Source organism: Ixodes scapularis, unplaced genomic scaffold (genome assembly GCF_016920785.2).
Source record: "Ixodes scapularis isolate PalLabHiFi unplaced genomic scaffold, ASM1692078v2 PGA_scaffold1__304_contigs__length_218370807, whole genome shotgun sequence".
Lineage (NCBI taxonomy): Eukaryota > Metazoa > Arthropoda > Arachnida > Ixodida > Ixodidae > Ixodes > Ixodes scapularis.
The window spans coordinates 147,528,978-147,549,593 of NW_024609846.1; the positions used below are offsets into that span (position 1 = coordinate 147,528,978).

General features: G+C 44.1%; 1 protein-coding gene across 1 annotated transcript in view; it reads left to right on the forward strand.

Moving 5' to 3' along the window:
- LOC120843394 (neprilysin-1-like) overlaps positions 1 to 20,616 on the forward strand; it is a 105,496-nt gene that overhangs the window by 45,768 nt on the left and 39,112 nt on the right. The window contains exons 5-9 of the mRNA XM_040214764.1: positions 457 to 651; positions 729 to 803; positions 2,352 to 2,482; positions 4,175 to 4,418; positions 9,164 to 9,262. Of these exons, the coding sequence (XP_040070698.1) occupies positions 457 to 651; positions 729 to 803; positions 2,352 to 2,482; positions 4,175 to 4,418; positions 9,164 to 9,262 (744 nt within the window). The remainder of the gene's footprint in view (positions 1 to 456; positions 652 to 728; positions 804 to 2,351; positions 2,483 to 4,174; positions 4,419 to 9,163; positions 9,263 to 20,616) is intronic.

Here is a 20,616-nt window from a genome sequence, read left to right on the forward strand (position 1 = left end):
AAGGAAAGAGGGACCTTAAGATTGCTGGCATCTACAAGTGCGTAAATATCACACTACGCTATAATAGAGAGTGTTCTCTAATGTGAACATTTCAAGATTGTTCAAATAGTTTCAAATCAAAAACAACAGCGAAGATATATTATGATTTTTCCCAAGTCGAATAAATGGTGGGGATAGAGAAAGAAATCCGAACGTTTGAAGTATTATTTTCAATTCGTGTCTATAGATATTTGAACTAAGTTACTAATAATAAAATTTTCGTCAATTAGCTTAATTCTCTCTTCCGAATCCAAGGAGCATCTCAAAAATATAAAATAAATTTGCCATATTTCCAAATGTGCAGGGGATACACCACGGAAATAAGCATATATCCTATCAATGCCAACACTTATGCCCGTTTTAGCTATGATATGAGTATAATCACTAAAATACAAATCCCTTCGTCACTTCTCCCAGCTCGAGCAGCAAGACTACCTATTCATTCGTATGGCACAGATGGACTCAAATTGCGCAAATGTTGAATTTGCCAGGCTACGAGGCTACGCCCGCTACGCGATGTACTGCATTTCAACACTCAGGCCATGGATGTCCGTAATGGAAGTATTTGATACAGTGAACGACATGCTGGCTTTGGAGGTAGAGCTGGCAACGGTAAGTTTTTTTTTTTTTTGCTTTTTAAAATATATGGGTATATTCTCACTTAAATAAACCTATTAAATTTATTACAGATATCAAGAACAAATCATGGTTTTCAGAAGACATCGGTAGTTACTTTTGAGGAGCTGGAGGACATCTTTCCCCATGTGCGTTTTTTCCTCTTCACAAAAAGTATCTTGGCAGCAAACGTCGTGTCTCTACATCCATATAGTAAAGCGGAGGTGTCCCTTTGATTCCTAACATTTTAATATTAAAGGGGGCTGGTTGCTTGAAATCTTTTTTTTTAACTTAAAAAGTATAACAAAAACAAACTATACGGATATTTTAAGCAACGTAAGATCTATTTCTTGAACAAGACTGATACTTCAGTAAAGTAAAATGGGGGAGCTTATTTCTAAAAAATAAAATTTGGGGGTTTCATGTGCCAAACCAACGACGGGCATCTGGCACGCCCCAGCGGACGACTGAGGATTAATTTGGACTACCTGGGGATCTTTTAACGTGAAACCGAAAGCTCGCTTACACAGCGCTCTCGCCTCAGAGTCACCGAGGCGGCTGACAGCAGCTTGCTACTAGATGATATAACTACCTTCATGTACCAATATGATGCAAACAACTCATAAGAGAAACGATGTCTCCAATGTATAACGTAGATGTATAAGTGTGAGGAGTTCTAAAATTAAACGTCTCTTGTTCTGATTAATCCAGGGAGCACAAGAAAAACATTTCTTTAAAAAAAAGCGATGTCATTTAGGGTTTTGTGCTGGCTTACTACGCTGTATCGCGTCGTGTCTTGCATGCATTATGCGTGCATTACGATTTGCTATGCTTTGCTACGCGATGTTTTGGATGATCTTGAAAGTGTTACACGCGCGACAACTTATGCACTCCCGTTGTTTATCAAAAATAATCAAATCAAGTTTAAATTTATTCAGCACTCGTACCGTCGTACGGTTACATGGGGGGCTATCCTTCTTCATTCAGAAACCAGTTATGAGCGCCGACAGTCCCCTAATACTGCAGGCTCCCTTGACGCATAGTTAGACCAAGTGCATGCTATCACGTTCACGTCTTCTAGTAACGCCGAGCAAAGTCTGTTGGCAGATGTTGCGTTGCGGGGATTGATTCCCACTGCGTTTCTTGTTAAATCTTGCCACAAATAATTATGTTTAATTATGACCAAGATTGCTTTTGTATACTTTCAACGCTTATGCATTGCTTTCCTTAGGCTATGCATGCTTAATGTTGTCTGGGCCTGCATCTAACAGCTTGTCATGACGCTCAAACGTAACGATTATCGCAAGAATTCAGCCCATAAGCATATTGTGCATTAAAACAGTCAGCCTCAAGAAGGTTTCTGAATTGGTAAAATCTATTTTAAAACGGCTTGAATTCGACCGGGCTATAGTCGTTGAACTGGCTATTTTCACCATGATTAAAATTAAGTGAAACGGACAAAATCGAGTTTCTGCAAATTTATAGATTGTTTAAATTGTCTAGGTATTAATCCCCTCGACACGTTTAAGGAATTTGCACTTATATCTGAATTACGTTTAGCACACTAGAATGCACACCTCAAGGAGTGAGTAAGTTGTCTCACAAAAGCATGTAGAGTCTGCTATATCTAAAGTGAATTCGTTTCGTCCAAATTCCGATAGGAAAGTCATGAATAACATTTTCTCCTGGTTTTACAGATTTCATTTTCAGATATTCTTAGAAAAGATATACCTGAAGAGACATGGAACTTTAGTCTCGAACAAGCTATCCTAGTAAAAGATGTGGAAACCTTCTACCCTTTTGGAGAATACCTGACGCAAGTAGACGCGTAAGCGCAACTGGAAATTGCTTCAAAATTGATTAGCCAGTTTTGATAATTGAATGCAAAAGCGTACCTACGCCTTGATGGTGCATTATAAACTTTAAACTTTGGACGCCTTACGATGACGCAGGTGGCCTTGTCGTGTCGAAATTCAAGTTCGGTGCTTCTATCGAGAAATGGCACTATATATGGTGATACTTAACATGACTAAATTTATCATGCACCCCGAGATTAATTCAAATAAAGGGAAACGTGTTTTAGCTAAAAGTTTATCAACGCAACTTCTGGCCCCATTTAGCTCTCCACAAGAGCGCTAAGTGTGCACATCTTCAAGGAGGCCATCATAATTTTTTCACAGAAGCAAAAGAGATGTTGAAATGGGTGGTTATCATTTGGGCCCGTTCTTTTTTCGACTCCCTCTTTTGATCTTTCTCAAGAGAACCATTTTAAAATTGTGCTTCTCGGTTGAGCCCGCCGCATTAGATTCGTTCTGGTTACATCCTTCGCGTTCCATCCTAAATCAAAAGCATAAATAAATGAGGGCACTCCGAGCTGTCGGTGCTATTGCTGGGTCACCGCATACCCCCGATGAAGCTTCTTTAAGTCCGCCTCTTCCCCCTCCCAACTCGCCTATACGCAAGCGCTCACATACACAGGCACATGTGCTTTAGTCCCGCGGTTTGGGTAATAGTACTTGAAATACGTTCCTTCCGTCCTTACAACATGCAGCGAAGGTCATGACCCGCTCGTTGGTTGTCCAGAAGTGGTAGCAGGCGCTGGACAATAAAAAAACAAAAATTGTTTTTGTGCCAAAGCACGGCTTCGCATGTCTTTCGTTTTCCGGGTGGCGGGTGGTGCATTACGAATTTCGCCGCCTTCTATCCCTACAACCCTATCCGCAGCACTCTATTTTCCCTTAAACTGGACTACAACGTACGCTACGAGCCGACGGAACCAATTCATGGTTGAGAACGTACCACGCGCCTTTCGGTCCTTGTGCGAACGAGACCAACCGCGGAAAGGCCCAAATGCAAAAAAAAAAAAAAAAAAAAAACGGCTTGGATGTTTTGAGAAGGTTCAAACGCGAAGTACCAAACGAGAATGGGGCGAAACAAGAAAGGGAGAAATGCAAATGCGACGTTTTGAAAAATACCCGTCGAAATTTGTCAAGCTAAGTCCGACGATTAAGATACCCTTTCAATTAATACCATTAGCTCGATAGGCACTGGCGTCCATTTTTTGCGCTCTTTTTACATAAAAATAGAATATTTTTGTCACCCTATAGGTATCAATAAACCGGAATCGAAGATAAAAATTGAGTTAGGGCACACCAGAAAGTACTTTTTGTTTGAATGTTGTGGTTGATCTCTCAATGTATATGGTTAAATCTTAGCCCAATTATGATATTACGTATTTACAATGTAGCACAAAGACAAAACTGGAAGGAGACAGAGATAGGAAAGAACGCCTTTCCTACCTCTGGCTCCTTCCTACTTACAAGCCCAACAGCTCATTTTGATATAATATTGCGTTCTCGCTATTCTGTTGAAGTATCGCATTTCAGCCGTAAGTTGTATGACACATGTTGACTAGCAGTGAGACACTAATCGTTAGGTTTTATAAAATGTGATTTTTAATTGTAACGATCATTAAGCTTTGCCCATTGGATTTAATATGTGCTTCTTTTGGAAAGCGCAGGCGAGTATTGGAGGACCTTATCGGATGGATATTGATCAGAGATCTGGCACAATTCACGAACGGAGATGGACAAAAGATGTTCCTTGATCTGTTCACTCAAGATAAGAAAGAAAATGAAAATCCTGTGTCTATTCCTAGAGATGAGCTTTGTTTCAATATTTTAGTTGAAAATGGGGGTATAATGAGACCTGCTGTTGAAAACATATTCGTTCGTAAATACTTCGATCAGGAAGCGAAAACTGAGGTAAGTGTTAGAAATAGTTTAGACTGTGCATGAACCAATCTTAATGACTACATTATAAATCATTCCTTTAGTTGAAGTAATGAAAAATGTTGAACTAATTTATGTGTGGCGCAGTTACGGGTATAGTTAAAAAAACTATGCGAAACAAACTTCTATGCAATCGTAACTTATCTCTCTATAAGGGGTCTCTTTATAAAGACTCCGCTCTTTCCTTACTCCACATAACGTAATACATTAAAACCTCGACCAACAAATATGTATTTCAGATATGCTAGAATCATAGTGCTGCTTAATAACTGGATGTTCATTAGAGATTAAGCAATCTTGCACAGTATTCAATTATCATTGAATGATTAGTCTTGAAGCACACAGCGCTAGTGAAACCTTTTAAAAACTTGGTAAAGAACGATTTGAAAATTTTGAAATTTTAAAAGTTATTCTTAAGTTAAACACGTCGCCATATACGAGGGTCGTTCAATAAGTTTTGATTTGTGGGTGTCTTTTTATTAAAGGAATGCTGAACCGAAATTTGAATTTCGCGATATAAGACCGCAGGAGCGTTGAACGGGATCTCTACGAACTCCAAAACATCACTTATGCATCCATATCTCAAACGGATGGCCGTATTTTTTGAAAAGAAGGGTGCGATCAAGAAAGGAATGTGTCGTCACGATTGTCTTCCAACACTCGAGAATGAGGGGAAGTGGTCTCACTTTTCTGTTTCTCGCTTCGGTTCATTTGCTCGAGGGTACGAAGCAAAAAAGAGAGGAAATGAAAATTGCGATGTGACATGTCTTGTCGGCCTCATCGGCAGTGTTCAATCGCTCACTTCTTTTCCAAAAATACAGATTCAGTATGAGATATTGTTGTGTGAGTGATATTTTTGGGTTTTGCAGCGTCCCGCCAATCACTCCAGTTTTGATTTATGAGCTTGAAATTTCGGCTCTGCTCGTCCGTTTGTGCATTGCCCGATAAACTTAGCGGGGAAATGGACGTCACGGGACCTAAACACTAGTTCCGGTGCCCCGCTAAATTTAGCAAAATACTTGAAGTCACGTGACCTGACGTCACGTGACCTATACACTTGTGGGACCCCTCTTACCATTTGAAGGGTGTCGCTACATCCTTACCTGTGTCGACCGCTTCACCCGTTGGCCGGAGGCGCTCCCCATCCAAGATATTCGAGCGGAGGAAGTGGCTCGCACTTCATTTTTTTCCTTCTTTTTACAACGGAGCTGTTAAAGGCTAGGTTCCCAGGATTGTGTCCATCCGCACAGAAATGTCGACACAAAACTCTGGTTGTCGCCGTCGTTCATAGATCGTGGCAACCTTTCCAGCCGATCCTCTCTGGCTTGCCGACTTTCGGCCGGCCATTACTTCATTTCTACCATAGCACAGCTTCGCTGGTCTTCCTTCTTCACCAAAGTGGAAAGGCTGAACGTTTTTATATTTATATTGAGTGACCCACAAAGAGCTTGACGCCTCCTTAGTGGTGCAATGAGATGTTCAAGAGAGTATTTATTTATTTGGCGTTCCATCCGCTCTCATGAAGGGTCGCAAGCGTCAGTTTGAGTCGGCACTTTTACACCATCTGCGTTCGCCCTTGTGAGCGACCCGTATTTGTACCACAGCTTACCATTCCATGGCAAGCGGCCTCATTTGAGCGCTTCCAAGTTTGACCCGATGTCGCACGTATGAAACAATCGGATCCAATCAGGTGGTACGGCAGCTTAGCTGGCGTCCTCCTTGAACTCAGAACGGCGCTAAAGACAAAGCTTTGGTACAGACCAGCCGAGCTGGTATACTGTTCAACACTGCACTTACCCGGAGAATGCTTTACATGAGGATTCGAAGAGCTGGCTACCTATCCTATGATTTATACGGGTCAGCAAAGTTCTGTAATAACAAATGTCCGACCCAGGCTGCTTCGTGCGCGATATCCAACTGCAGTGTAAAATATCGAGGGGCCATTGTACCTGCACGCAGATATGTTTTTCTACAGACGGAACTTCTCATCAACAGCTGTATTTTGGGCCACACAAAGTACTTTAAAGAGTAGACAATATTTTTATTATTAACTTCAACGGACTTCTTGAAACCGTTTCTGTAGATCGGCTAAAGCCGGCTCATCAGGAGCTCCTTCCCTATCCGGACAATGCAACCCCTGTTCCTACCATTCCTGCTCGACCGACCACCGAGAACTGCTGCCTTTTTCAACCCGACATAACCGACGTAACACAACCCAATCCAAGTCCTTACAACACAACCACTCTCCACCAACATCCCTTCGTCCCGGCGGTGCTCCTGAAATCTTTCTAAGCAATCCTCCTGGAGCTTCACCTAGCGAAGTGTTATGGCCTCTATCAATATCCACTAAACATAGAACCCAATAAATGTACAGCTCGTTCCTTTCAGGAGAGAAGAAAAAATACTGTTACCTTTTCCGAAGTGCTCGCAAAAAGCTTACACACAAAAAGGGTGACTGAGACGCAAATAACATGGCTGGAATTAACAAATAAAGTGGGCCAGCCATTGTCCCCGAGCGGGACCGATTAGAGCGCTGCGATCACTCGACCGTGACGTAGGATGGGGGATTACGTGATAAAGCTAGCTATTCCGCCTTGCTTTGGTCGGGGTCTGCGGAAACCGTTCGCTCGGCACTTTCGCATTTTTTTATGTGTTTGAAGCCTGATCAGTACTCGCGTGGATCGGCTTCGGCAGCTGTCCAGCTCAGGGAGAATAGTAAAGGTACATTTATACTCCAACGTAACGTCGACGGGCGTGGCGTAGCACAGAGCGCAGAGATAATGATTGGTCGCAGATATCGAGCTTCTATTTGCCGGCCAATGAAAGGCGCGCGTTCTGCGCTACGCTGCGTTCACTGCGCTCAACGTCGGAGTATAAACAGCCCTTAAAGTACTGTTCGGTGCCGCAATGCCGCAGTTACGCGACCTACCCAAACATCAGCTTCCACATCCACCGCAAGAAGAAGCAGCTGCGCACGGAGTGGAGTGGCTTGTGAAATTGAGAATGAGCAAAATAAACTCTAAGAGTTCAACAGTGTGCAGCAAGCACTTTCCAGATGAAGCTTCGTGTATGTGGTTGGTGCGAAGTAGTTCGGTGAGCGCTCTGAAGTTATTAATGCTAAAGCATTAACTGTCTCATGGAGCGAGCTGACGTCATCCGTTTGAATCGCGAAAACGGCTCCTAGTTTCCGCGATTTCGCCTTTGGTTCTACTGGCTGGCGCGCGACGACGGGGCTCCCATTGGCCGCTGCGCCATGGCCTCCGAGATCCCGAAGCGCCCGCGCGCTAGTACGTAGCAGAGGACGAAGAGAGCGGACGAGCAGACGACAAAGGGAGCGGACGAGCAGACGACAAAGGGAGCGGACGAGCGGCTTGCATGCTTTCGCATTCACAACTCATAAGAAATGCTTAGGTGTACCTCGAGCTTTTTTTTTAGTGAACCTCCACAAAAGTGTATGTGTGTGTGGAGGGGGGGGGGGGGGGGATTTCGTTGGCGCACGTCAGAGATCGACGTTCTCTCGCATTTTGCTCGTAAGTGACAGACACGAAAAGTTTCCGCAGAGAGTGATGCCACGCATCCGTGCATCATATCATGCTTCCATTCAGTGTTATCTCCAGCTCGTGCGGGTCGGAAGTGAGTACCGATATGTGGAGAACGAATCCAATGAACCCGTAGCAGTCCTTATCCAGCTTTTTGATACTGCAGGAGAACACGTGTCCCGCTTCAAGAACTCCTTCGCCCTGGTGCAACAGCCGGGATGTTTGGTGGCCCTTGTTCACGAACGCATTGATGCTGATTACAGGCAGCACAACTGAAGAGGGGTACACAGTTGTACTAACAGGGTGCCCGGTCATACAGAAGTTTAAAAATATTCGCGTACCTTCAACGGCAGGTCGCACTTCGTCACCATCCATTGCGGTGCTCGAGACACCCGCCGAAAACGACAAGTTGGCCAGTACCATCTAGTCCACGCCGCCGCACTTCCGAGTAGCGACCTATTCCCCGCTTGCCTGCAGCCGACTCACCGGCTCCTCGGAAGCACTCGTACGGTAGCCGTTTCAGGAACTTGACGGGTTCGAGTAGTAAAACAAAGAAGCCTTAAACACCCGTAGTATTCAAAAGAGAGAAGACCGTGATGCTCTACCCTTGCCACTGAGTGCAGGAAACGGTCACGGGATCTCCCACTCTTCGTCACGACGATAGTACCGTCAGGTGGCGCCACGCCACGCTCTCGGCGCTTATAGAGGACGGACTGCGAAAAAGTTGCTTTCCCCCAAAAAAGGACATACAGCTTTTCTAAAAGAAGATGTGGAGTGTTTTAATACATTTCGTGTAGCAAAGAAAATGGCGTTTGTGCTTGTGGCTATACTACGATCAATGTTATATTGGACCCGAGTACATAACACTAATGTAGGATAAATTTTGGTAATTAATAATTTCATCTATGAGACAAGAACTATAATCATACAGCTAACTTTTCTTAAAAAATGTCTTTTTTTGTGAACCATTACGATGGTACACATTTGCCAGTCATTAGTGTTCACAAACTTTGTAACATCCCTGCACACTTCTCCTATGTCAAAACATTAATTGCAAACAAATCTTACGCCATATTTTGTTGGGAAACCTTTTTTTAGAACAGTGAAGTAAAATATAACAATTTTGTTTACAGTGCTTAAAAACTGTATTTCAAAAAATGTTGCTTTTATTTCCCCCAGGTAACACAGATAGCTGGTAGTTTGCATTTGGAATTTGAGCGTACACTACACAAGTTTTATTGGATGGACATTGACACGGAAGCTGCTGCCATTGAAAAGGTAATTTATATCAAGTTATAACCTCACGTAAAATATTATTAGAGCTTCATATCATTGCGGTAAATGATATGGTTTACCGCTTGTCATAATGAGCATGAAGGCTTAATCAAGATCGATGAGTTTTCTTTTTTTAATTAACCCACCGGTCTTTAATAGGTGGCACTGATCGCGGAGGAAAAAAAAAACAGTTTTCTTGTCATAGTAGAGGAAGTTCCTCGACCTCTACTGTAACGACTTTATTTTCGCGAGGACCTAATTTTCGCTAATTTCCCGAATCGCCTGCAATTCGCGAAAAATAGGTCCCACGAACAATTCTTGTAAAATGTGAGTGCATTAAAATCAATATTGAGATCCCAACATGGTCGCGAAAATTAGAACCCGCGAATTATTCCAAAACTTCAGATTTTACCTCTAAAAAGGGAGGGGGGGGGGGGGGCAGGGGCGGGGGGGATACAACCAGAGAGGGCTTAAGCTTGATCGCGGAAAAACGAGCCAATGCCGCTTTTTCGCTAACAAAAAACTAAGCTGTGTTTGTTGTAGTATGGCGGTGTTTTCAGGGACAAAAGTTTTTTTTTTTTTTTTTATAATTGCGGTTATTCTTTTTCTCATTGTTTCCACTGATCGAAAAACAAATACGAAAACCTGCCGTGCTTAAAATGAATATATTGAGAAAGTACCAATATTTTCTGGCAACAGTGATATTAGTCTGATTTCAATAAAATAAATTTAACTTAAATAAAATAAATATTTGTTTTAATTTTTGTTTTGTTTTGGTATAACTGATTTGAAGTGTGTACACTGCGTGACACTCTCAACAGAGACAAACGATGAACTTTTTTTACATTTTAAGAATTACTACTAAAACTACCAGTGTGGTGTAAATTGCTCATTTGGGGCACACAATTACGCGATAAAAGTTTGACGCTGATCAACCCCTTCTTTAAGTAAAATCCGAAATATCGCTTCGCGTCAGCTCCGTTGCGCGTTGTACCGTTTGTGTGAGAGAAGCCTAAACTTTGGCAGCACCACTGCAATTTAAATTATAACGACTACTTTACATAATAATTTAATTCGAGGTAAGCTTTTTTCAGCTCTGTCAAAATATTGGTGAGCTTTTCTCCTGAACCGCATAAAAGTGGGCAATCTTTTCTCCGGTGAGCCTTTGTCCGGTGAGCTTACCTCCGGTGATATTTTCTATGGTGAGCTTTTCTCCGGGATTTGTCTTTGCGATGCTCCGATGATTTAGTGGGTTACTTACAACCATTTCATCAAAAGTGCTCTACGTTTTTTGTTTTTTTTTCGTTAGACGTAAAAGATTTCTACTACTCATTTGAACCCAAGATTCTGCTTGCTAGGGTTAATAGTTTTTTGGGAGATCCTTTGGTCAGATTTTATGCTCTGTCGGGTACATCAGTTCCTGAGCTTTTAGGATCTTGGAGGTGTTCATAAACTCAGCGATTGTACAGTACGATGGTCGTAATATTATCTAACACCATGGTGTGTGCATTGGATCAGCCGTGGTCCCCAGCATCCGGAAACCTTAGATTTCTCTAAGGTTTTCGGATTTCAAACTTTTTGATTACGTTAAGGATAGCTCCCCTAACGAAGTATTGGTGAAGAGATACGTAGACGATATTTTGGTATGTACTACAAACATCTCTCGCATATTGTCTAGAGAAATCGCTTTTTATTATGGCTTTCGAGCTAAAGTTTTCCCTAGAAAGGCCGGAAGATGACCACTTCCAGTATCTCGACCTTCAGCTCAAAACTACTGCAGGTCATTGCTGGGGGTGCAGCACAATTGCCCCGCGTGCAGAATCCCTGTCGCGAAAGCCCCGCGATATTAGCCCTACGTTTCGGAAGCCCCGCGTTCAATTACCCCGTTCCGTATCTCCCTGGGGCCCAAAGCCCCGTCCTCACTGCCCCCGTCCTACCCTCTTCGTGCTTCCACCAGCATTGTTCCATGTCCTAACCTAATCCGTTGAGGATCTACGAAGGGTATTTTAAGTGAAAAAAACAACAAAATGAGGTTATCTTGAGCCGCAGAACAACTTAGAATGATGTAGGTACAAATGGCCAATTGTATAAATCTGCACAACCAGCGACGCACTCCGCTGTCGAGAAGTATACTCAGACGCAAAATTATAGACTTCATCTACCGAAGTGAATACGAAATTTTCAGAACGACGTATAAATGTAAAATGGGGTTTGCTGCTGCACATGATAAGTAAGGCGGCATGAGTTGCGGGTCAACAGTTTTGACAGAATCCAATTTGCGAGAATTGTGAATCCGCGCGTGCTTCAGAGTGGACGAAAGCTTTTGTTGAGTGATTACCCATAAAAAGATATATAACTCTAAATATCTTTCCAGTGACCGATATTTCCTATTTGATGTCACTTCTAACGTCACAAGACGTGTATATGTATACAGGGCAAGCCTCAAGAACGAGAAGCTTTATGCAGTTATTCCTTACAGGAGTCCCGGGTACGGCATGATTACGTTACACAAGCTCGCGGGCTCACTTAATGTCTCTTAGTTCGAAGCAGCAATCTCCGTCCTCACGCTGGGACCCTGTCACCTGACTCGGAGAATTCTCGTCATGGGCTTTTGAATCTGGGGATTTCTAAAGCGGGTCAAAAATGGCGGGGCGCTTGCCGCGGGGCTTTTGACATCGGATGTTTTCGTGCACCACCCTTTGCTGGGAGTATAAAAAATCCGCAGCAACACCACTTCTTTCATTCAGTAGCTGCCATTCAAAGCACGTGAAAGTAGGCTTAATTCGGAATCTAGTCAATGCAGCAGTAAAAAGTATTGTTCCCATTCGAATAGTTAAATCTCTTCATCGTTTTATGAAACGTTTCAGAATGGCAGGATTCCCCAGGAATATAGTTTAAGACAGTTGTTGTATTTGGTATTTCCGAAAAAGACAGCTAAAAACGACATTAAACCTCCTAAGTGGGTAGTCTTTCCATACTTTCACAAAATCTCCCACAACATCAAAGCGCTAGCCAACAAGTTTTATGTTGGCACTGCGTTCTGCCCAGATTATAGGCTGAGCCGCATGATCCCTTTTGCAACACCAAGTACAGTTTGTCTTAAACAACAAAAAGAAAAGGTTGTGGAATGTGTATCAGAGACTATATATAACATATCCTTTGTTTGTGGAAGATGTTATATCGAATAAACTAAACGATGTATAAATGATCGAATGGCAGAACACAAAACATGTATAAACAACGAGGACCCATATACTTGGAACTATTAAAGCATATCGCCGATTGTAACAAATGTGTGCCACTGTGGAGTTCAACCTCAGTGAGTAGAGGGAGAAGAATGATCACAAGCGCTTTGATAAAGAGTCATTGACAATCTTGAGCCATGGAAACATTGTTAATAAACCTTCGTTTTGCTTAAGTCCTGAACTGAGACGGTTCCTAGGCCTCTAAAAGGTGATCACCTTATGAGTCTACTGTGTTTCTGTTTCCGAGAAGCTAGGGTGACGTGAGTTTCTATGGTTCACACTGGTTTACCAGTCTTAGAATTGCCAGTTTAAAGAGAGGATGATAGTGTTCTCTTAGCGATGATTCAGTGTTAGAAACAAGGTGGGACTCGCGACATCTTTTGTGTTTTGGGGGGTCACTGTGTTTCACTGTTTGTGGGTTCAAGTGTCGGTTGCGTTCTGCGACGCTAGGGTGACGTGTTCATGATTCATTCGGTGTTACCGGACAATGTAGTACGAGTACAGGAGCGCTTTGTGTTCGGTTAGCGAAGGTTCAGAGTAAGAGGTGTTGCGAATCGCCAAAATAGCTCGTGGGACTGCGGGCTAAAAGAGAAGAAGAAAGAAGTCGAGAAAAGAATGGACCGATGTGCGAGAACCTCGGAAAAACTTCCCCTGGACAGTTGTCTGTACATATGTAAAATCCCGTCCGTAAATGAGTGTATTTCTATTAGATTAAACAACCTCGAACGAAGTATTCTGCCTGGAAGTACAACATGGTGCCGAAACCCGGGACTGAGGATCGAACAGCGTAAGCGGAACTCCGAACGTTGCCGATCGACTGCACTCTACTGCTGTGGGATCTTGGACAGATACATATGGAACGCCTGAAATCGAAGCGCACCGTCCGACGTTCGCAAAACACTCGGCTCATCAACGAAGCTACTGCAGTTCTTGAAACTGCAGACCTGGCTACTCCGACATCGCTGCTCGAACGACTGACTACGAGCAAAAACGAGCTCCGTCAAATTAATACCGAGACCGAAGACCACATCAGCGATGGAGACCTCGTAGCAGAATACACTGCAGTAGTCGAGTACAATGACGAGGCTACGAGAATGATCGCCGTGCTGGGTAGTAGGGCAGCTACCCTCCGGGAGAAGGAAAGACAACCGCCGACTCCGCCATCGGTGTCGACGCAGTCAGCAACAGCGACCGGAGAAACAGCACAAGCTAATAGAGCCACGGGAGTCAAGCTTCCCAAGCTACGTCTCCAGACGTTCAACGGCGACATTGGTGGATGGCAGAGCTTCTGGGAGCAGTTTTCTAGTGCAATCCATGATAACGAGAGCGTCCCGCGCTGCCAGAAGTTTCACTATCTGCGCACTCTTGTCACCGGACCAGCAGCTGCAGCGATCGCAGGGCTACAAGCCACTGACGCCTGCTACGATGACGCCATAGAGATTCTTTCTGGTCGATTCGGAGACAGACGACGAATCGAACAAGACCATCTGGCAAAACTGCGGACGTTACCATCCGTCAGTTCATCAAACGACACCAGAGGTCTACGACGAATGTACGACCACCTACAGATAAACATCTGCGGATTGAAGGCTCTCGGGGTTGGGTCAGACACGTATTCCACGATGATGGCTGACCTTATACTAAAAGTACTACCGAAAGACCTAGTCGTCGACTACTACCGACGAACTAGCTCCACATACCCAACAACGTCGACTGAAGCCGTCCAGCAAAGACATGAAGCAGCACAAGCTTCAAGCCACAGCTCCGCTATGTCGGCCAGCACCATCCCAACAGCTCCGCTTGTTGATGGTGAGCTTTCACGGATCCTGAGCTTCCTTCGGGCCGAGGTGGAAAATAGAGAAAGAGCCGGGTTAACTGAGACGACAAGAATAGCATCGAGACAGAATCAGAAAGATCAAGCACGGAGATCCAGAAAGCCAGCAGCTGCAGTGCTGCAGACAAACACGGAACCTGGTTGCTTCTTCTGCAAATCAACGAAGCACTCAACTGAGACCTGCGTTTTACCCTTGGGCAAAAGAAAACGCGACTATCCGGTGACATGCGATGTTTTCGATGCACTAAGACGGGACAGCGAGCAAAGGACTGTCGTGGAAAGGTCACATGTTCTTCTTGCTCCGGAAGACATGTCACGTCAATGTGTGACCCCAACTGGAAACCGCGCTCAAAAGGTACTGGTGAAGAGACCGTGATTACAAGCGTGCAGAACACCTGCGCCAAAAAGGTAGATATTTGCCTGGACAACGACGTTCTTCTCCAAACATTCCGTGCATGGGCTGTTACAGACAACGATAGCTGCTATTTCCGTGCCATCATCGACGGAGGGAGCCAGCGGACATTCATTCGAAAGGATATGTCCCGCAAACTTAATCTCAAGGTGCTGAAACAGACAAGTCTTCGGTTGAATACGTTTGGGAACCCAAACGCCCTAGCTCAACAACTGCGAATCCTACGAGTATGACTACGTAGTCAGTATGGTGAGACTGAGTGTCTCCTTGAGGCGGTAGAAATACCGTTCATCTGCAAGGACATTACGCAAGTGCCAACAGACTATGAATTTCTTCGTAGTGTCGAGGAGAAAAAAGCGCACATCGCGGACGAACTATTGTTCCCAGGCATGCCGTCTGTACCTGGCATAAGCATGCTTATTGGATCTGATCAGCTATGGAAGCTCACGAAAGATCAAGTACAACGGTGCTGTAACAACGAAAAGATGACAGCTACCAATACCATCTTTGGCTGGACTTTTCATGGTCCTATATCACTCAAAGTTCCTTGACCTGCAGTGCCACCACGACGACCTGCGTTCTGAACATCAGAGCGTTTGAAGACAACCAAACTGAATTGACGCTGCGCAGTTTTTGGGAACTGGAGAGTATAGGAATAACAGACCAACCTTGTGCTCAAAATGAAGAACACAGTTCAGTGTACAAAGAGTTCTGTCGAACGATCTCGAAGTGAGAAGGACGGTACGACAAAGTATGCCTGCCTTGGATGCCAAACACAGGGGAGTTCAAGGACAACCGAGTGATGGCTGTCAAACGACTCGAAGGACTGAAAAGAAGACTTTTGCGAAACGAGCTTCTTGCGAAGGACTATGACACAGTCATCAGAAACTACATCACCGCCGGACACGCGGAGAAGGTACCCGCAAGATCATCAGATATCGAGTCTCCATGTAAGCGTTTATACTACATGCCTCACCAAGCAGTGGTTCGAAGCAAATCGGAGACCACAAAACTAGGTGTAGTCTTTGACGCGTCTTCGCATGAGCCAGGGGTTACTTCCCTTAACGAACACCTTGAGAAAGGACCTAAGATGAACGCTGATCTTGTCAAGATCTTGATACGCTTCCGTATGCATCCAATCGCCGTTACAGCGGATATAGAGAAGGCGTTTTTGCAGATCAGTGTACGACCTGAAGACAGAGATACACTACGCTTCCTTTGGTTTGAGAACGAGGTGAGCTCATTGAAAACAGCTCCGAAAATCGAAAAATGGAGAATGACGCTCGTTCCTTTCGGAACATCCGCTAGCCCATTCCTTCTTACTGCGACGCTGCTCCATCACCTGCGAAACATGAAGGAAGAGTGGAAGAGCACAGCTCAGCTCCTCCAAGAATCATTCTACGTCGATGATTTGTTGGTCGGGGCTCAGTCTACCGAAGATGCAGCTAGTATACATGACCGAGCAAAACTAATTTTGGAGGATGCAGGGATGACGCTCCGGAAGTGGTCGACCAATTCAAGAGAATTGCAAAACCTGTTTGAGGAAGGTTCAGATACACTGTTCGCCGAACCTAAGACGGTTCTTGGGCTACGATGGAGACGCGACAATGATCAGCTGATGATTCCCGTCACTAACATCTTGAACTTCATCACGTCGAACGAGAAAATCAAACGTCACGTACTGCAAGCAGCAGCCAGAGTGTTCGACCCGTTGGGGATGATCGCTCCATACGTAATGAGAGTGAAGACACTATTCCAACGCATTTGGGAAAGGGGCCTTGACTGGGACGATTATCTACCAGACGATCTGGAGTCACAATGGCAAGGTTGGTGCTCTGAACTACAGCGTATACAAGACGTAGTGACAGGTCGCTGTATTATAAAGGCTCCAAGCAATTGCATTCACTCACTACAGCTACACATCTTTTGTGACGGAAGCCCGCTGGCTTACGGAACTTTTGCTTACTTGAGAGTCAAGGACAGAGATGGGAAAGTAGATGCAAATCTGGTACTCTCAAAGTCACGTGTAGCACCGATTAAACGGCTCACACTTCCTCGACTTGAACTGATGGCGGCAGTGGTCGGGAGACGAATGGGGCATTACCTCAAAGTCATCTTGAGCTGTCAGGACACGTTATACTGGACAGATAGTACTATCGTTCTCCATTGGATAAAGGGAAATGCTAACAAATGGAAGCCCTTTGTTGCAAACAGGGTGGCTGAGATCCAAGCTAAATTGACACCGTCAAGCTGGCAACACTGCCCTGGAGTGGATAATCCAGCGGATTTAATAACACGGGGAATAACCGCACAAGACTTGTTGACAAGTCAAGTATGGTGGAAAGGCCCGACATGGCTTTCAATGAATGAAAACACTTGGCCCGGTGTGCCTACCACTGAGACTGTCCCGGATGCGGCTGTTGAAGACGAAAGGCGACATGTGCATCATGCGCTCCAAACGACTACAGAACGGGAGCCGCCCCTCCTGGCGTTACAAGACTACAGCAAACTTGGACGCATTCCTCGTATCACTGCCTGGGTGATGAGGTTCGCCCAGAATTGTAGGGAACAGAACCAACATCACGGCCCTTTGAAAACGGAGGAGCTCGAGCGAGCAGAGACTTATTGGATCTCCCGAACCCAAATGGAGGCTTACGCACAAGAAATGAAAGATATTTCTGACAACAAAGGGAACAATGAAAAATCTACTATACACTCACTAAGCCCCTTCGTTGACTCAACCGGACTTCTGAGGGTTGGTGGACGACTCCAGAACGCTAACGAAACGTTGAGAGTTAAACACCCACTCCTACTTCCTCCTGAGCTTCCTTTTACAGAGCTGAGTGTGCACGACGGTCATCTACGAACGCTCCACGGAGGTATCCAGGACATTACAGCACAATTGCGAGAGCGATTTTGGGTGCCGAGGGGACGACAGATGGCAACTAAGATCATACACAGGTGTAATGGCTGCGCTAGACTGAGAGCAAAGAGGGCCTCTGCTCCCACAGCACCACTTCCACAGGAGCGAGTGAGTGAAGCCGCTCCATTTGAAGTGGTTGGGATAGATTTTGCCGGACCGCTGTTTGTGAAGTCCCAGCCGTCCGAGGAGAAGGCTTACATCGCACTGTTCACCTGTGCGGTTACGAGAGCAGTTCACCTTGAACTTGTCTCAAATCTATCGGCTGCGGCTTTCATCATGGCATTTCAACGATTTACATCACGACGGGCACTGCCCAGGATTGTTTACACAGACAATGCCCTAGCGTTTAAAAAGGCATCGAGAGATCTCTGCAACCTACGGAATGCAATCCGAGACAAAAGTGTCCAGGAGCACTACTCGAAGCATCGGATAAGATGGAAATTTATCGTGGAATGAGCGGCATGGTGGGGAGGATTTTGGGAGCGGATGGTGCGAGCGGTGAAGACCTGCCTCCGGAAAGTTTTGGGAAAAGATCGCTACAACTTCGAGAAACTCACTACTATTCTCCATGAGGCGGAAGACATTATCAACTCTAGACCACTGGCGTTTCTGCATGCCTCTTCAGGTGAGCAGGAAGTGCTAACTCCTGCACACTTTCTGACCGGAAAGCGCCTGACGTCGCTTCCAACATCATGCGAACGAGACACAAAAATCGACACCAGCAACGACCTCACTCGTTTTTGGAAGCACCATCAATGGCAGCTAGATCACTTCTGGACTAGATGGCGCCGCGAGTATCTTCTTCAATTGCGGTCCGTGCACGAGTCGCCTAACCGTCAGTTGAGTAGAATACAGGCTGGAGACTTAGTGCTCATAGAAGAGGAAAAGACACCATGACATTTGTGGCGCACAGGACGTGTCCAAGAGCTTTTTCACGGAAGGGACGGAGTCGTACGTTCATGCTCCGTTGCCTTGCCGGGTGCACAAGTGCTGAAGCGGCCAGTGCAACTTGTGCACCCCTTAGAACTTGTAGAATGAATGAGCGTTTAATGGTGCGCTCATTTCGGGGGAGCGTGTTGCGAATTGCCAAAATAGCTCGTGAGACTGCGGGCTAAAAGAGAAGAAGAAAGAAGTCGAGAAAAGAATGGACTGATGCGCGAGGACCTCGGAAAAGCTTCCCCTGGACAGTTGCCTGTACATATGTAAATATCACGTCAGTAAATGAGCTATTTCTTTTAGATTCAACAACCTCGAACGAATTATTCCGCCTGGAAGTACAACAAGGGGGAAAGGGTTTGGCTACGTCCTTTCGTGTCTGTGGTAGGTTAGTGCACTTTATGGTTTACTTCTGGAAAAAATGTGCATTGGCTTCTCCCTCTCGTTTTATTTCGACAAAGTGTCTATATAAGCACTTTTCGGGGAAGTAAACAAACAAATTCAACTGTGTTCGAGATTTCTTAGTGTTCGTGACGTTTCTTCTCCTAGTCTCGGGGTTTATGTCATATTCAATCTAAACCAGCTTGTGTGTGCTTTTACACTCACTTCAATGTTTGTAAATCTAGCCGTGAAAGTTTATAGAAGTTATACCTGCTTTGAGAAAGAATAAATTGGGTGCCTCAATAGTCAATACTAGCTGATGTGATTTAATAAATGTAGGCCGTTAGTCTTTTACATCAATCTGCAACTTTCAATAAGGTCCCTTTTGTTTTTCTAGTTTTCTTTCTTTACATACTTCATTGGAAATTCTGGTAAAATATTTAATAATGCTTATGCGAGATTCACAGCAGGTTTAAATAAAGCACTGTCTGTTATTGCAAAAAAAGTAGTTGTAACACATAATTATGGTTTAGTCTAAGTTGCTTTTGAGTCAAGTGCGTCCACAAAAAATGTTTCCAGCTTTTTTTTCAAAGTATAAAATTTGGGAAGCGATTTCTTCACCACGCATTCTTTTGGTATTCATCCCGTCAACTGTAGTCGTGTTCAGGCGTGATGTTTACCTGATGTCTAATTCCTAAACTTTTCAGAACTATATCAATTTGTTCGGTTGTAATTAGCCTTTATTCTTCTAGAAACGCACGATTGAATGACAACTTTTAAAGTAGCCTGACTAATAGTGACCAGAAACGGGCATGCTCAGATTTTGTATTTCTTCAGGATTTGCTTAATACTTTTAGAGCGGCATATTTTGGTGTATCGCATCATATAAAAAAAATCGAAATATTTATTTGCTGATCGCAGTGACTTGCATCTTTCAGTCATTTGTTAAAATGACTGAAAGATTATAAGAAAAATTAAAAAATAGAAGCGCAGCTGGATTGTGTCACAAAACAATTAATTAAGAACTTTTACCGAGAGCGTCATCTCAAGATAAAAAAAAAAAGCTTTGATAGCCAGCTGTCTTTTTGCTTATCATTACCAGCCTAATAGTTTTCAGTAAAAGCAAGGGTAAAAAAACTTCAAGACAAGCTATCTAAGCTTTTAGATATCAGACTTCAGGCATTTCATGAACCTATCTAGGAGCACGGCTTCTGATAATCATAAATGTGTGGGCGCTTAAAGCAGCATTGTGATAGGCACAGATAATAGGGAGATTACACTACACAGCGCTAGATGAGTTGGAAACAAATCAAGTATCCAACAGGACAGTGGCCATTTTAGATTCTTGGTCCTTCGTAAAATGAAAAACTAAAAGTGTAATTTTGTTTAGAGACGTTCGGCCACACAAAGATATTAGGTCCATAAAAGAGTAACTTGTAGACAAGAAGCACATTTCTGGGCGTAAACAACAGGCCACAGGGTCCATAAGCGTTTTAATAAATAAGTAATGAATGTAAATGGGTTTGATGCAAAAAAATATGTTCTGGCGTGTATTTTATGCACTTTTTCTTTATTGCCTATGCAATGCGCTTATAACGACATATTTGCATATGATATGCATATATC